Below are 17,442 nucleotides of genomic sequence, written 5' to 3'. Positions count from 1 at the left end.
ACAGTTAACCTATGCAATATGATTTAACGAGGTAACAATTTTCAGTTTCTATTCCTGTGGCAGAACTGCAGTGTGAATCCCGGCTACTTATCTCTGATGTGTTCGGGTGCCAAGTGATGAATCAAATGAAGGAAAAGATTCAGCTGGAAAGAGGACAAATATCAAGTTACTTTTCAGAGTTACTGGTTTCCTCATTGGGTACATCAATCAGCTGTTGATTCTGATGCTGGTTTGGGAAGGATCAAACAGTGGCTAGGAGTAGTGATACTGTAACTGCTACACAGGAGAAAATCGATGCTGAGCTGGTGGGTGAGCTGTGACATTGATAGCATGACAGTGAAGTTTTAGAGCATTACTACTGGCGCACCAAAGTGCACAAGTGAATGGCAGGCTCAGATTCTGTTTCAGTTGATGTGCCACTACAAAGTAAGGCTACGATTGCAGCACGTGGAGTATGCTGTAGGGATGCTACACTAGATGAGTTTGGAACTGGCAAAGGAGGGAGTTAGCTGGTAAAGCTGGAACTAGGGAGGCATGGAATATGGTCTGTGTAATAAAGCATACAGAAAAGATGGGGGCTGTTTTAGGGCAGTGTCAGTTTGGAGTAGTTAAACAATCTGCCTGGAAAATAATGAGCTTTAGAAGTTGTTATTTTTTACTAAACTTGTTCATTCAATGTTTTCAATGTCATAATGTGGAGAGTATGGTCTTTTTTAAAGAAAATCTTTAGCAGCTGTGTAGTGCAGCCTTAGTTTCATCCTACTAAAATATTAGTTATTTTGCTGTCTCAGTGGTCAGTATTTACTACTGTCACCCAGTAAAATTGTCACTACCCAAATTCATAACATTCAGTATAATGTCTTTGGCCAGTATTATTAAAAAATTCAGAAAACCTTACATGGAGAGAACTCTGGTTGTGATCATCCAGTGAAGACAGAAATCAACAGCCATGGGATTGTGCCTCCTCAGCTTAAAGCATAATAGTCCCTTATTTACATAATGTTTGACAGCCTTACCTAAGCTTTTAGGTATGTTTCACATCACGGTCCAGCCAGGTAAAAGGTTTATTGTTGCAGCTGTGGTAACTACTGTCCTTGGCTCTAGTGTACTACCAATTTGCATCATAAGGGTTCAAACAGTTTTTTGACATCCCATTGTATATGTGATTTTTATATGAAATTTGGAGACTTACTTGAACACAGTAATAGCAACTGGTGTAGATAAAGATTGAAACTTTTAATGGAATTTAAAGATAGGAAGTCAATATTTTAATGTCTAAAGGCACTTTCTTTTTGCAAAAGCATAGCTATAAGGTTATTCTTGTGAATTTTATAACAATTGGTCTTTAATATGAGTAATTTGCATGTAGGGGTAAGGTTTAGGGGTTTTCTCATTAACCTAAAAAAAGTTCACTGAAACTGCTTAATCTTCTAGCTTGAAACTCTCTCTGCAAAAGAATTGATGTATTGTTTCCATGGATGCCAATAGAGGTCTAGAGCAGTGGTCTGCAAACCTTTTGATCCTGCACCTCTATCAGCAAAAAAAAAACATTTGAGCACACACCACTAATATCTGTAGATTTAGTTGTAAATTATACACATGTACTATGGTACTATGTATTATGTACATTATAAAACATAATAAAAAATGGAAATTAAAGCTGAGATAAAGATGAAATAAACACTTTTTCTACTTCATTAACAGTACACAAATTATTTTATTCTTACAATGGACTGTCTTGTACACCTCTGTGGGTTTTCACGCTCCACTTTGGAGACCATTGCTTTTCCTATGGGGAGGTGACCCAGACAATATAAGAAGGAGCTAAAGGGTAGAGAGAAGTTATCTATGAGAATCCAACAATGTGTGTTAGAGACTGCATTAGAAGCAGGTGCTTCTGCCAGAGTTTGATCCCTGTATGTGAGATGGTTTGATTTGTCTTCCATTTTTACTTTTATATATCTTGGACTGAGAGTAGGAAAAAGACCAAATGAAGTTTAATAACATTCAGTGGTCTATTTTGCACTGGCTTTTCACACCCATGAAAAAATTGGATATTTTACTTTGTTTATTGAAGAATCTAGGAGTATTTGCTCTTTTAAATTTTTGTAGCATGTATGGTATCTTGGTTCTGTTTGGACTAAAACGTTCTGGTGCCTGTGATAGTTTCTCTCAGTGCTAGGATTTGAATCTGTGTAATCTGTGCTTGGGACATCTTTCTTTTCAGAGTTTTTGCTAGGTAGTCCCCTATAAACAAACTTTCATAATCTTTAAGGAAAATTTAGTGAACTTGGCTGTTGTTTTTTCCCTCCAAATGTTCATTTTTAAGCAGGAATTTATTTCACAACCGGTTTGGGAGAGAACAGAGAGATCTGTAGTATATTATTTAAAAAGAATAATAGAATCATGGAATGGTTTGGGTTTGAAGGGACCTAAAAGATCATCTAGTTCCAGCCTCCCTGCATGGGCAGAGACACCTCTCGCTAGATCAGGTTGGATGAGGCCTTGAGCAACCTGGTCTTGAACTCCAGGGATGGGGCATCCACAACATGCCTGTGCAACCTGTTCCAGCAACTTTTTCCTAACATCCAACCCAAATCTCTCCTCTTTAAGCTTCAAACCATTGCCCCTTGTCCTCTCACTATACACCTGTGGTAAAAAGCCTTACCCCAGCTTTCTTATAGGCCCATTTCAGATATTGGAAAGTTGTTGCAAGGTCACCACAGAGCCTCCTCTTTTCTAGGCTGAAAAAAGGAAAAAAAAATAAAAATCTTGTAAGCCAATGAGCTAAATAGTATTTTTAAACTTAAGGAAGTCTTATACATTAACTTTCAGACAAGTATTCTAAAACACAGCCTTTAGAAACCCCCACTTTATGGAGAACTCTTGTCCTTCTCCCTTACCCTTTTAATTGCCACGTCTTAGCATGTCAGACCTTACCCGCTTTTTTTAGAGCATGTTTTGAGGTAGTCATAGCATGGCTTTAACATGGTTGGCTTCCTAAATTTATGCATCCCAATCCTTAATGGGTCAGCAAACATTATGCGTTATTTAAATACTAGCTGGTTTAAAATTGGTAGGAAGTGGCAAGGTACAAAGAAGAACATGGGTAGAGCTTAACTTTCTAGATAAACTAAGTATATGCTCTTCCTTATGTGTTTTTCAGACCAATGTGTCTGTGGGCTATTAGTGTACTGTGATCTGGATGGTTGTGGGAAGTTTTTACTGAAATTCAGCAAAAGAGAAATTGCATCACAACACTGCAACGACTTTAGTGGTAAACAAGGAGTTAAAACCTTCAGTTAGTCACATTCTATTGTACAGTGTTGCTAGTCCACTTGGTTAAAGCTGTGGTGGGCTTTTTTTAGAAGTACAATTTGTTGCTGTTCCAAAAATCATAGATAGAAGGAATGATATTAAACATGGTTCAGAAGACATAGCTGTATTTCAGGTTTAGTACAGCACTTGCAGAGGTTTGGGTTTTTTCTTCATTGTGCTGCTTGCTTCTCCAGCATGCTACTTTGAAGCCAGAACTTCAAATAGTCAGAACCATGTCCTGATCTCTGAAACCACAGAATGTACAGTGTTTTAAACACCTTCAGTTAAACACTCGTGTTGCTTTGACTTTCAGCAAAGTGTACTGTGAGAAGCATTTAATATCCTATTGATAAGAGAGAATTCTAGGTCATCTTCTTATTTGGCTGGTACTATAGAACTCTAGTAATACAGAACATCAAACGGAGAATTACATTTCCTTCTGACAATTTTCTCTCCTGTTCTTAAAAGGCAGGTGATGTCTGGAAAATACATGTCAAGCCTGTGAACTTTCTAGAGATTTGGGGCAGGAGTGAGAAAACTGCAGCAGCTCTTTTGAGAAGTAAGAGCTGGTGCTGAAGAACAAATTCTTCTGATTCTTTTTTCTGGGAAGATGCAGGACTTGAGACATGATACTAAATTTAGCCACTCCCTAAAATACTAACACTACTTGCACATGCAAACAAGGCACTTACACCATAGCCTGTCAGCATTTGGTTTCTAGTAACTTGTCATTACTGAAGTACAGCAGATCAGTTTATCCTTAGTTGCACAATCCAAGGTGAAGAAACAAAGCTGATTAGGCACTCACTAAATTAAATTTTGTTTATGCCTTAAGAGATTTCTCAAACCACTAGTACAAGTGGCATTAGAAGATAACTTACTGTGTCCTGATTTGCTTCACTGTCTTCAGACTTTTTTGTGTCCTGTAAAATTGACAGATTCTAATTATAAAACAGAATGAACAGGTTCATAGTTGGGTTTTGAATTTTTAATATTCTGGACTCTCTAGTAGTTATGATGCTGACTGATTTCTGTCATCTGGTTTTTCAGTGTGCAAGTCTTCAATATGTGTAGAAGCAGGTAAACTAACTGGAACATTCTTCAGCATATTTGAAGATGTTGTTTTTTTTCATACTGCTTTTGTTATGTTAGCTCTAAAATGTTGCTTATTAGATTATGTTTACATTGAAGGGTGAAGATGTCAACCGGACACTTGAAGGTGGGAGGAAGCCTCTTCACTATGCAGCAGACTGTGGACAGCTTGAGATTCTGGAATTTCTGCTATTGAAAGGAGCTGATATAAATGTATGTACATTGATTTGCAAACAGATGTTGTCTTACCCTATGACCCCCTCCCACTGCCCTTCATACACACACACAAGATTAGTGTAAATGCCTAAATGGTTACTGAAAGACATTTTTAAACACCTCAAGTTTTTTAGTTTGATCTATTTGAGGTGGCCTCCTAGAGGACAGAAGCATAAAATTCTGTTTATTAAATGTGTTTTTTTTTCTCTCTTTAGGCACACTGGAAAAAGTTGTTTGTAGCTATGAAATTTTAAATTTCATTTGACCATGATTTGAAAAATAAATTAAAAAATCACAACAAAATGCAGTTATCATGAAATACATATTACATTTGTTGGAAGGGACTTCAGAAAATATTACAATGCATCCTTAGCCAGGGCAGGGTCAACTCTGTTCCAATTGGGATGCTAATTTTTTTCCTTTTCCTTTTTTTTTAATTTTTTTTGAGACATTCCTTATTTGTACAAATGCAGTCATTTTTCTGTAGCTTAACATGCATGGCTTTTTGTCTTGAATAGTCTTGGCTGGGTTGTGTTTGCACTTAAAAATAGCTTAGTTCTTCATAAAGTAGAGGTTTATAAAGGCTGTGTTTTAGAATACTTGTCTGAAAGTTAATGTATAAGACATCTTAGCTTTCTTCCTTAACAAAATGCCTTAGATTTTTTTTTTTCCCCTGATGCCTGGAAATATTCTCTCTTCATCAGTTCTCGTAACTAGAGAGGAGGAGAAAATGGAGGAAAAATAAGAATGTTTCAGTTGCTCCATTTCTTATTCTTTCCAGGACTATAGTTTAGAGAGGAGAAGACAGCCCAAACAATGTTTCAGCCAAAAATGGTTTCTGAAGTCAGGCTGGCTGCAAATCAGGAGAATTAGGGGTAGTGTTTCTAAATTGGGCAAAAAGAGTTAGCCAAAATCCCACAATTTCTATCATCGGCTTAAAAAAGTAGATAAACTTTGGGATGCCTGGAATTCTTAGGAAAGAAATACCTTTCTGTTAGTTACCTGTTTTGTGGTTGTTTTTTTTTTTTTGCTTTTCTTAAACAATGACTTACCTTTTAAAAAGAAGTGTAAAAAATTCTGAGGGAATGCATTTCCAAATAATAGTCTTAAACCCTTACCTTCACTCTACTGTTGACAAAAAAAAAAATATTAAAACTTAGGTGTAAGCTTTTAACTGTGTGAAATAGTGCTTCCAATAACTGTGTTTCAATTTACAGGCTCCAGACAAACATAATATCACACCACTCCTATCAGCAGTCTATGAGGGCCATGTTTCCTGTGTGAAATTGCTTCTGTCAAAGGTGAGATAATAATCTTTAGAACAAGTAACATGTTAGTAAAGTATCTGAATATAATTTTTTTTTATAAGATTATAATGTTCCAGATGAATTCAAAACATCAAACAAATGCTGTCTTTGTTGCTAATTCAGAGAGGGTACTCTGATTATGGAGGAGATAGTTGAAGGAGAAAGTTCCAGGGATTTTGCAGTGTAGCAAAAGTAATAGTGACCACAAGAGTATTGTGAGCTCCAGCTAGAGAACAATTAATCGCAAATCAGGCAATTAAAAGAATATACATTCCTTCAACAGACAGGGTGGAGTGGGATTTAGTTTTGGCAGCTGATTAAGTGTTTCATGTGTTGGAATCTCCACTGTGAAGTTGCTCAGAGGTGCGGTTTCCCTCTGCTTTTGCTAGATGACTGAGAACTCATCTGGGTTGGCAGAGTGAGGGGAAAACCAAGTCAAAAGACAAGCTTTCTCTGTTAGAGAGCTTGTGAATTCTGTCCTGGGGAGAATAAGCTTAATCTGTTTCTCTTCTCCCTTTGATTCATGTTACAAAGGCAATCAATGTTACAAAGCAGTAGTTAACCATGTTTTGTCTCTATTCATACATTCTCCTTCTTGTTATACCACACTTTGAAAAGAGGAGGTGAACTGCTTTCTCAGTATATGAACCCACTTAAATCATTTGGCCAAAGGGTTTAATGCTGTATGATGTTTTCATATGCCATTTCCAAGGTAAAATGGTTTTCCTAATGCATGAATTTTACTTTTCACCTTTTGTCACTTCTCTGATCCTGTCTAATGTTAGTTCTACTTTCTGTGAAGAGATGCTGTGACTGCTAATGTAAGATTAAAATGGTGTATCCGACACGCTTAAATCTGTTGAGGACTGATCCTTCATTTAGGATCATTAAATACATGTTAAAACAAAAAAAGATATCCTTTATCCCATGTTGTGTTTCCTTCCATTTCTGCTTTGAAGTGTTTTGCATTCTAAATAAGTTGCTAAAGTAATAAATAAGATGTCTTAAAATCAAGTTCCTACGTGAATTGCCTGGCAACTAGTAAGGATTGTGCATTCATTGTAGTCTCTGTCAGCAAGGGCATTAAAGTATTTTTTGAACCAGATTTTTCATGCAGTGTGTGAGAATGTATTGATCTCTTTACTTGATATAATTTTAATGGAATTTGTGAAGTTCAACAGTCAAAGATGAGGTAATCTTACCAAGACACACAGAATGCTATAAGAAAGTGAGCTTGAACTAGAATATGAGCTTAGAAAAATGTTACTGGAATTGGATAGTTTGGGAAATCTTGTATTTTCAGATTTCTTCATGCAGAGCTTAGGTGTTGTACTGCCTCTGCTTGCTTCCATTCACATGGACTAGCTGATGGAACTTTACTCATCAGCTTCTTCTGTTTAAGACAGATCTTATGCAAAGAAGTTGTTCTTCCTCGTAATATAGTTATCTTCTGAGCCTTGTTTGAACATCTATTTCACACATTTTTTGTAACATAATCTGATTCCATATGTTATTTGATAGTAGATACCTTGAAGATCTGATGGCCCTTATTGAAAATTCTAAAAATTACCAGCTTTGACTTTGACTCTTTAGCATTCTTCCTCACTACTTTTGGAGTGGGATGTATTTTTACTGTTGCTTTAGATGTAGGACAGTTACTGAATGTCTGATGTTAATTTTTCTGAGTAAGAATCAAGGGAAAGGCCAATTAGGTAGACATCATGGTGGGAGTCTTACAGACTACCCAACTAGGATTAAGAGGCAGACTAAATAGTCTATAAGCAGCTAGGAAAAGTCTCACTATTGCTCATCCTTCTTTTTTTACTCAACCCTATTATCACCATCTTTAAGCTCTAGGCAATCAAAACACTCCTTAATATAGAGGGCCAGCCCACTGCTTCTCCTTTCTTGCCTCTCCTTTCTGAAGAGTTTGCAGCCATCCATTGCAGCTCTCCAGCTGTGTCAGCCATCTCATCATGTTTCCATGGTAACTAAATAATAGTTTTTCTTCTGCACAATGGCTTCCAGCTCCTCCTGTTTGTTGCTCATTATGTTCATTGGTGTAGATGCACTTCAGTTGAGCTATTGATCCTGCCACTTTTCCAAGGGGAGAAGCCCTCACTAGCACACTGTCCCACAAACATTGGTGTGCCATCCCCAGGCTTATCTATAGTGAAACTGATTTTTATTCCCTTTCACCTTCAAACCTAGTTTAAAGCTCTGTCAATGAGTCTTGCTAACTCCTGTGCTAGAATCCTTTTCCCAGTAGAGAGAGGTGTACCCCAGCTGTTGTCAGCAGGCTTGGTGTCATGTAAACTGACCTGCGATCAAAAACCCAAAATCCTGCCAGTCACACCAGGTCCAGAGCCAGGTATTGATCTACTGGCACTTCGCACTCCTCAAAGGACTTGTTCTCTAAACCCTTCAACAGCTTAATTCCCCTTCTCTACAGGTTCTGTAGCACCTGTGATGGTTTTATAGAGATCTACATTTGAAATGTGGTGAAATATTTAAGGTGGTAAAAAGAAAGAGTTGAGGATCAGGATTTTTTAGGTATGTAGTTATGACATCTGGGCTACAAAGCTTTTGATAATGCATTGAAACATAGCTGATATACTGGATGTGATGTGATAAACTTTGTCCTTCATGTACACTCACTCTTACTATTGAGTTGGAGGAAATTTCCAAGGTTGGCATAGGGTACCAGGATGACTTGAAATAGTTTGAATTCTGTTCCTTTTCACCCTTTTCAGCACAAAGAAAGGGCCAACTGAATGCTGTCAATTGGTTGTGAGACACTTTTGCACTGCAGATTTTTCTCCAGGACAAGTGTACACCAGTCAGTGAGTGGGGCTCATTCAGTGCCTTAGAACAGACCCTCGGAGAGCATGCAGCTCTGATTTTTGCAAGGAAACTATGCATTTGGAGAAGAGCTCAAGTATGTGAATCACACCATTTGTAACATGAAAAATTAATTATGAGATAAAGGCAACTCAATCAAATGTATTGTGAGCAGCCCATTTCACATTGCAGTCCTGAATATCACTTTTAAAAGCTGTGGTGTTTTCATGTTTCTTTAAATGCAGTTATTTAACATTACTTCTAGAAAAGTTTTTGAATTTTATTAAAATAACTTTAAAAAAATTGATATTTTTATAGCTTCAATCGTTTAACATCACTTTTAGAAACTCTCTCACAGTTTATTGAGTTTGCTTTATCTTATTGTGACTCTTTCTTTTCTCACTTTTGATTTTGCCCTTATCTCATCATGAGATAACAAAAGACAATTGCAGAGTGAACACCTCTGATGGCCAAGCACAGCAAAGGTATGAGATTAATTGGCTAGCATGTTACAAATGATGTTGTGACTCATACACTTGAACTCCCCTACATACACATGGTTTTCTTGCAAAAAAATCAGAGCACTGGGAGCAGAGCCACCTGCTCCCTGTGGTTCTGTTCAAAAGTAGTGAACATGGTTCTGTTCATAGTGCTGAACAAGATTCTGCTCTCAGTGCTGACTGAGCACCATCTACCTGTCAGTGGTGTAGAAATGTTTGGTGGTGAGTTGACCTGTGGAGAGTTGGTTGCAGCAGAAAGTTGTCCTAGAGCCTTCTGAGAAGCAGTAGAAAGCCAGTTCTAAGTAGAGCTTCCAGCCATTCTTGATAAAGCCTTAACAAACTAAGCCAGTTCTTGTTCAATGGGGTTAGCAATGCATCGAAATCAAATGGTTTTACAGCTTCTGAGGAAGCAGGCTTCTTCTGGGAACTGCCCAGGTGTGAAGTTTTTTGTGAAGGCAGTGGAGGAGATGTTTCAAATTGTCAAGAGCTCCCTGAACCATTAATGTGGTTTGACAGTACCATAGTGGGATGTTACTTTGGACAAGCCCTCTGTTTCAGAAGCAGAATTTTCTACTTTATTTTGCAATATTTGTAGGTATGTGTTGATGAAAAACGTAGGTGAAGCAGATTGGACTACATCTAATGTGCAGATTAAATTATTAAGAAGTCTGGAAGGGATCCCAAGAGGTTATCTTCAAGTTACTTTTAAGAACGCCGCTATTGTAGTGGATGACTGACTTGTTCTTGAAGATTTGGGGTGACAATAATGGTTTTGACCTTTGTATGGATAGCAACGTTCAGCTGTAATTGTAGGTGGAATGAGACTTAGAGATGAGAAGTGGAGTGAAATAGATGCTTGTAAAAGGATCTGTAGCTGCATGTGCAATGAGATGAGGTTTCACTGGTAGGAGTAAGAAAGTCTAGAATATTATGCTGCAAAAAGAGAGTATACCATGCTGCTACCTCCCCTGTGCAATTTCAAGGAGCTGGAACTGATTATTTCTGGGTTAGGTTAGATTTCATAGATCTTATTTCCTGCCTCTTCTCTTCTACTACCTCCCTAAGAATGCATCATATTCTGACTTGAGTAAACCATGGCTCCAAATTATGACATAACATTTTATAAACTATCTGGTGATCCTGTAGCATTTGGCTACAAATTAAAACTGGAATGATATTAAAACTGCAGGAGAGCTCCTTTCTTAATCATGTGTGTGTTTTAATATATATTTTAGCTTTGTTTGTCTCTGGAGAGGGGAATTAAGAGCTTCCTAAACCAAGTAGTTTAGCTCTAAGTTTCTTCTTAAAACCCTTCCTTGAAAGCATTTGAAGTGTGACCTCCTGTGAAAGGCAGGTAATCCCAGAACATTTGGTTTGACCTTGGAAAGTACGTTCATCGAAAATGGTAAATTAAGTACTGTGAAGAAGAACAATTTGGTAGAATTTCCTGATGGGTTTTACAGGAGGTATTTGAAATGTCATCTTAATATTCATTACTGGTTGCAAATGAGTACTCCAGCAGGTTTAAAAAGTAATTTTGCAGCTTCAGAAAGCAATCACTTTTCACTCTTTAATAAATCCTTTGTTTCAGTATTGAAGTTGTTGACAAAGTTTTAGGTTCAGGTTTTAAGTTGTTTTGTTCCCCCCCCCCAAGTTTTCATCTATTGTAATGTTTGCATGGATTTAACTCCCAAAGCCCACAATTCATTGAATTATGATTTTATGATTAAGGTACGTTGAACTGTAGTATCACATATTACCATGGTTTGTGTTGGTATTCAAGATCAAACATGTCTTCCAATATGAGAAAAAGATACAACCAACATAGTTAATTTGCGTAAATAAACCAGCTTGCATTGTTTAAAAAACCTGAACTAGTTATATGACTTTGTTCTCATAGTTACAGTGCATACATAGGATTACTGATAACCACGGAACATAACTTAAGGGTAGATGTACGGTACTCTTCCCAGGGTAGTTTCTCAATAAGGGCCTTTGTTTGCACACTTTCTTCTGAAATAAGCATTTCAGTGAGGAATTGTGATGCCTTGTTGGGATGTTTTTATTTTTGTAATTGCTCAGTTTGATTTCTTACACTATAAGAAGCTTAGATGCTGTTTCAAAACTTCAATAATGGAGCTTACCAAACAACTGAGTGTTCTCAGGCATGGCTGTTGTGCTAATCATAGTGATCAGTCATAATCAATTTCTGTCATGGTTTTGGCAGATTGTATTTATTAAATGGTTTGCCTTTTCCTACAAAACTGTCCTTTTTTTCAAAGATCCTTTTTAAGCTGTCACGCATTACTTAGATGGTATATAGTCTAGAAATAGTTTTGTGACTTCATAGTGTATCATTCAAAATTTATGAAAATGTGTGGAATATACTGTAGACATCCCAAGGAGAAGAATTTTGGAGGTTTGCAGAGTGATACCTAAAACTTATATATCATCATCTGAGTTTCAGTTGAAAATGTTTTGCTCTGACCTACTGTAATACATGAACGTCATTAACTATAGTCTGAAGACCTTGATTAAAGTTCAAAGTTAGGGCTTGTTGTCTTACTACTACATCAACAGTAGTTAATTTTTTAATTGATGTTAAAGTATTTTTCTAGGAATTAGACGCATATTGAAATAGCCTTTGTAATTTTTAATAGTAAGGTGGTTTGCAGCATGTTGTGACCTCAAAGTGAAGCAGAAATGTTGTATCTTGTGTTCATTTTGTTCATTTCTGCCTGTTCAGTATGATTAATAATGTTAAATAACATAATATTGGAAGATATTATAGTGTTAAGGAGGAAATGAATTTTTGGTAGCTGTTGGTAAAGTCAAAACACAATTGTTTTCCAAAATATCAGGTTTTTAGTTTGCTCATGTTATATACCAGCCTTCTACTAGACAAAATAATGAGTACTCAGAACTGAACTGAAGGGACATCAGTTACTGTATTTCAGTTTGCTTTTATTTTTTTTCAGGGATAGCAGGTTTGAGGGATACCTATTTGAAAAGCAGATAGATATATGAAATTCAAAATGTTCCATGTTTTTCTCAAAGAATCTTGCATTTGATTTTGTAATGTAAAGAGGTGGAGTTTTCAAAGTGTAGAACAAGCGAATATGTTACAGTAGACAAGCTTTTAAATGCTTCTAATGGCAGATGAGACTTGAAAGATACAACAAATCTCAGACATTTGTTCATTAGGCAATTTAGCACCTTTTATTCTCATCAGACAGTGGCAAGGGTTATAACATTTGGGAAGAATTGTGTTTGGGCCCTTCTGTTCCCTTGTTCACCTCATTCATAGTTACTGTATTGGGAATTTTGAAGATAGACATACCTATCCCCTTTACAAAGTGTTTATAGTTTTGTTGTCCATTAATTCTTCCGTATCCTTTTTTGAACAAACTGTTATCTACTTCCATAACTTTTATCTAGCAACTAGTTCTGTAAGTTTGCTGCTTTCTATGTCTTCTACCAGCTTCACTAGGTGCCCCCAATTCCAATTTCACATGATTTGGTGACAGCTCTGCTTTGCCTTTATCTTCTGCCTTCATGTTTTTGTTTTTCCTGAATTGCAACTGTACACTAATAGTTATTGTGCTGCCTTCAGAGCATGTTTAACATCAGTGCTTTGCCCAGTGGCTTAAGAGGGCAAAGGCACTTGTTTGTTATTATTCTGCCAAAGAAAGAAAATGTATATTTATTTGTGTGTGTGTATTTTAAGAGCATAGCACAAACATAAAATGTTAATAACTTTCACTTTGGGGAAGTAGAGAATACTGTGGAATAATTTTACTTTTATGTACTTTTTATTAAACTTGCTTCCTGGCAGTGCTGAACTTCTGAAAGTTAAAATCCTCTTGACCTGAACTTTATTTCTTTCTCATTGTATTGAATGCAGGCAGGAATCTTTCTGCCTAGCTAAGGAGCCATTTCCCTAATTTATTAACACGGAGTTTATTAAACTGCGTCCTGCTTAGGTTGTCATGACCTACTTAACCTACATTCATTGAGGCTGGTTTAGAAAGTCAGGTCTTGTGAGTCTGTAGCTTTTCTGAAGTACAAATGTGCATGAGGGTGGAAAGTAGTCCTGTGTCTAAACTAAGAGTTCTCTTTCTACTTCAAAATTACCTCAGTAAATAGTTATACTCTAAAAGCTGATACATTGGTGGAAAGTACTATAAGTAAGATTCTTCAAACTATGATTCAGGATGAATACTGGTAGGTCGGTTACTGCATAGTTGCATTTTTCTTCAAGTCTAAGTTCCTTCAGGTTGCCTGAGTTTAACATCAAAGAGCAGCTTTGAAGCCCTTTTGATTTCCACATGGACTCTGATCTGAGAGTGGTATCTAAGCAGAAAAATAATCAACACCTGTAAATAAGCCCAGAACAACTAAGGTAATAACTGTTAAATACCTGTTAAATATGTCAGGTGTTTATTAGGGTGAAAAATTAATGTTTCACAAGCAATGGGTCTCAGTGGTTTCAGGCTAAGTGTGTGTTTGCAATGACCAGCTTATCATCTCTTGGAAACAGACTGATTAAGCTCATGTTCACTCCCAACAGAACAGTGGTACTGCAGCATAAACTGCATATCGTTTAGGCCAAGGATGTTTCATAGTGAAAAGAGAGATAAGTGTTATGATTTGTCCTGTCACAAGTGAATTTGTGTATGCACAAAAGGTATTGCTGTATTCTACTGCCTGAAAGGTGCTAGACAAAATGAGCTTCTTGGAAGGAATTGTTGACATTTTAAGTATCACTCTCTGAATTATTATCTTGAGTTCTCAAGACAATTTTATTTTCCTGGACAGCGGAAGCCTGTCTCCCTGCCTCACAGCTGACTTCCACCAAATAAAATAATCTGTTCCGATCATGTCCTGCAATGAGAGTCTCTAGGGGCTGCAAGGAAGATGAAGGGCTGTAACAGGATCAGTTTCGCCAGTGAAACTCAGAATGGGCACTACTGCCTCAGAGACCACTGTGAAGCTGTATTTTTAGAGTGGCAGTTGAATACTTAGAAGTAAAGAGAGTAGAAGTTTCAAAAATGGAAATATATATTATGAAAGGTAGTTTTGGCAGCAGCATATCGCAGTAACGTCAGATCCGTTTTATTATATTGTGGAAGCAAATAGTGGGCTGAGAGTTGTCTTAGGAACATACATGGTATTGTGTATAGAAGTTTAGTGGGGCTTTATATGTATTATCTTTTATTAGTAGAGAAGCTCTTGACATTCGAAGTCTATTACATTCTTAGAAAACTAATGGGTGCTCTTTCCCATTAATCTGTGCCCTTCCTTCCGTGTAATGTAATTGAGAAGAGATTTGCACTTATTCATTGGAGAGTTTATATGTAAAACTAAAGTAAAGCTCTGCAGTACATGCTCTTGCCACCCACCCACAGTGTTTTTCCTGTCACTTGATTGAGCAAATACATATTTTAAAGTGAGACTTTCCTATCTTCCCAAGCAGAGGTGTTCTGGAATCAAACTTATTTTCTGGAAAACATCTTACTACATCTCTGTAGTCCTATGTTCTCGAATAATTTTTATCCTTTTATTTCAGTACCCTATTTACAATTTAGTTTGTTGTGTTTTTTTTTCACTTTTATGTGACTTTTATATGACTACACAATGCTCAAAATAAACATGACTAGTTAATCAGTTTTTGCTTCTCTTTTGTTCTACTTCATAATTCTGGCACTGAGGCTGCGTTTGTGCTTATTGTTCCACAGTTTGTCTAGTTGGTCTATTTCTGTTATACTCTGCCCATCCTCTTGTTGCCTCCCTAAGCTGTTTAGTTTGCTCTTAACTGCAGACAGAGTTGATCCGTTTTTGACTTGGAATTATTTGGCATTTCTTATTTTGTAGGAATAGGGTTGTGTTGTGTTTTGTTTTGTTTTTTTTTTTCAAAATGAGAGAGAGAAGCATAATCCTAGATGGATATGTAGTTTTTTAGGATGGAGAAGATAGCATGATTTGTTAGTAAGTAAGATGTTCCAGAGGTTATCTGTTAGTTTAGCATGTGAAAAATCTTGCTACACCATAGATTTTTATAGAAATGTATAATACTGAATTCTTGCATTCATGTGAATTGTTGCTGGAAACAAAAAAAAAATATAAATCTTTGTTTCTGTCCAAGATTAACTGGTCATTTGCTGATCTTGCAATGTGCTGTGTGAAAAAGATTATGTAGGGGTTTTTTCCTAGGTCTGCAGTAAATTTTGAAATTTAGGTAAGTTACATGCCAAATAGTTTTGTATGTAAATCTTTCCTACATGATTTCTAAATGAAAAAAATACACTACACTAAAAAGCTGTATGTAATCACTATAATTATGCAAGGTGAGTATCTGTTGTGGTGCATTTAATTCTAATACAGCCTGGCTTTATGAATTGACAGTCCTTCTCAATGTCTTCACAGGGTGCTGATAAGACTGTGAAAGGCCCAGATGGACTAACTGCCTTTGAAGCCACTGACAACCAGGCAATCAAAACTCTTCTTCAGTGACGGATGGACTGATATCTTAAATGTCTCTCCTGTGGCCTCACACTGCTGCCTGTCTGTCACTCTTTGCATCTTCCAGCTTCTTCAGCTAAATACTTTGGAGGGAGGGAAATTCTTTATGAATCAGACTAGTTAGTGGCTTGTATTGAAGATAATCTGTTTGGAGAGGATTGAAAACTATTATGAACAGTGTCCCTCTAGGACTTCTTTTCATTGCACAATCTCTTCCCATTTCTAGTGAAAATGGAAGAAGGAAGACAGACCATGATCTTGAATTTTTGGCTTGTAAACCTCCTAGGTTAGTACTAAGATTTTTGTTGAAAGATTCCTTTAGATGGAAGTACTGTGCTATGTACCTGAAACTAATTGTGAAGGAGACAATAGTCTCATGCTATTAGTGTCTACCATAATATGAAATGTAGTAATGTAGGTGGCTGGGTTGCTTTTCTCTCTTCTCTCTCAGTGTGTAGCTTTATTCTTTTTGCCTAAAGCTTATGTTGCGGTTTGGAGGACTTTTGATACTAGTTATTGGAGCTGTTCTTTATGTTGACTAATTGGATGTCACACTAATGTTTTTCTGACTCTTGAGTAAACTAGGAAAGATCAGTTGAGGCATGGTGGTATTACACTCCAGAATATCTGCCATGGTGCATTCGGATGCTTGAATTCAAGGTTTTTCTTTCCCATTTTTTTTTCAGTCCAGGACAGACATTTTCAGAAACTGTTTTTGAGAGAGTTCAAAATGTCACTTTAGGTATTCCCAAAAGGATTGTAAGATGGAATTTCTTTATTCACTTTGTCAACATAAAATTTGTAGACGTGAGAAAGCTACAGGCTGTTTGGTACTCAAGGAAAATCATGTCAAATGTGGAAAATGAACAGTAATTATTTAGACATTCATATCAGGTGAATATTTTTGCTAAACTTTTCTGATAAACTTTTAAAATACATGTAAGCTTTCTAAGTTCAGATGTTAGGAACAGGTAGACATGCAAGTAGAAGTCTAAACTTGCTCCAACTACTAGAAAACAAACAAAAAAAAACCTTTTCGTTGTGCATATATTTGAGTTGGTGTTTCATTGTGGGCTGAATGAACCTCTAAAATTTCACTAAGGCATGGGGCTTGCTCTGAAAGTTCCCAGTGCAACCATACAACATTTTAAGCAATGAACTTTAGGTAAGATTTCCTCTATCAGTAAGTATCATAGTACCACCGTTACAGCCTTGATAATTCATGGGAAGAAATTTAATGATGTAAGGATTTCTGTCACAACTTATAGTCCTCAGGAATGTCGGAGCTCCTGACTTTGATCTTGAAAATTTTCATTAGACTGCTGATTCACCCATAATAGATTTTATAACAGAAAGGTGTGTACCACAAACTGTACATCTTCCTATTTTTTTGGAATACAGATTTCAAACTTTCTGATAACATACACAATATAGAAAATAATTGTATATAATGTCTCATGCTGAATTCTTAAAAGTAGCCAATACTATTTTGATATCACTGAAATTGAGAGGATATGTTGGAGTAGCCTGATGACTACCACTCATATTTAATGTAGACTTGATTTTACTTGAATCATGCTGCATATTATGATTGAATGTCTCAGCTATAAAAAGGCTTGCATTTAGACTGCAAAATAAGACTGATT

The 17,442-nt window shown here is 36.6% G+C and overlaps 1 protein-coding gene across 1 annotated transcript in view; it reads left to right on the top strand.

Annotated features, from left to right (window-relative positions):
• MTPN (myotrophin) overlaps positions 1 to 16,577 on the top strand; it is a 37,170-nt gene extending 20,593 nt beyond the window's left edge. The window contains exons 2-4 of the mRNA XM_010008200.1: positions 4,510 to 4,623; positions 5,844 to 5,927; positions 15,701 to 16,577. Of these exons, the coding sequence (XP_010006502.1) occupies positions 4,510 to 4,623; positions 5,844 to 5,927; positions 15,701 to 15,787 (285 nt within the window). The 3' untranslated portion in view covers positions 15,788 to 16,577. The remainder of the gene's footprint in view (positions 1 to 4,509; positions 4,624 to 5,843; positions 5,928 to 15,700) is intronic.
• The last annotated feature ends 865 nt before the right edge of the window (positions 16,578 to 17,442 follow it).

Source organism: Chaetura pelagica, unplaced genomic scaffold (assembly GCF_000747805.2).
Source record: "Chaetura pelagica isolate M959 unplaced genomic scaffold, ChaPel_1.0 scaffold92, whole genome shotgun sequence".
Lineage (NCBI taxonomy): Eukaryota > Metazoa > Chordata > Aves > Apodiformes > Apodidae > Chaetura > Chaetura pelagica.
Note: the sequence above shows the minus strand (reverse complement) of the source record. Positions and strands in the feature narration are given on the sequence as shown.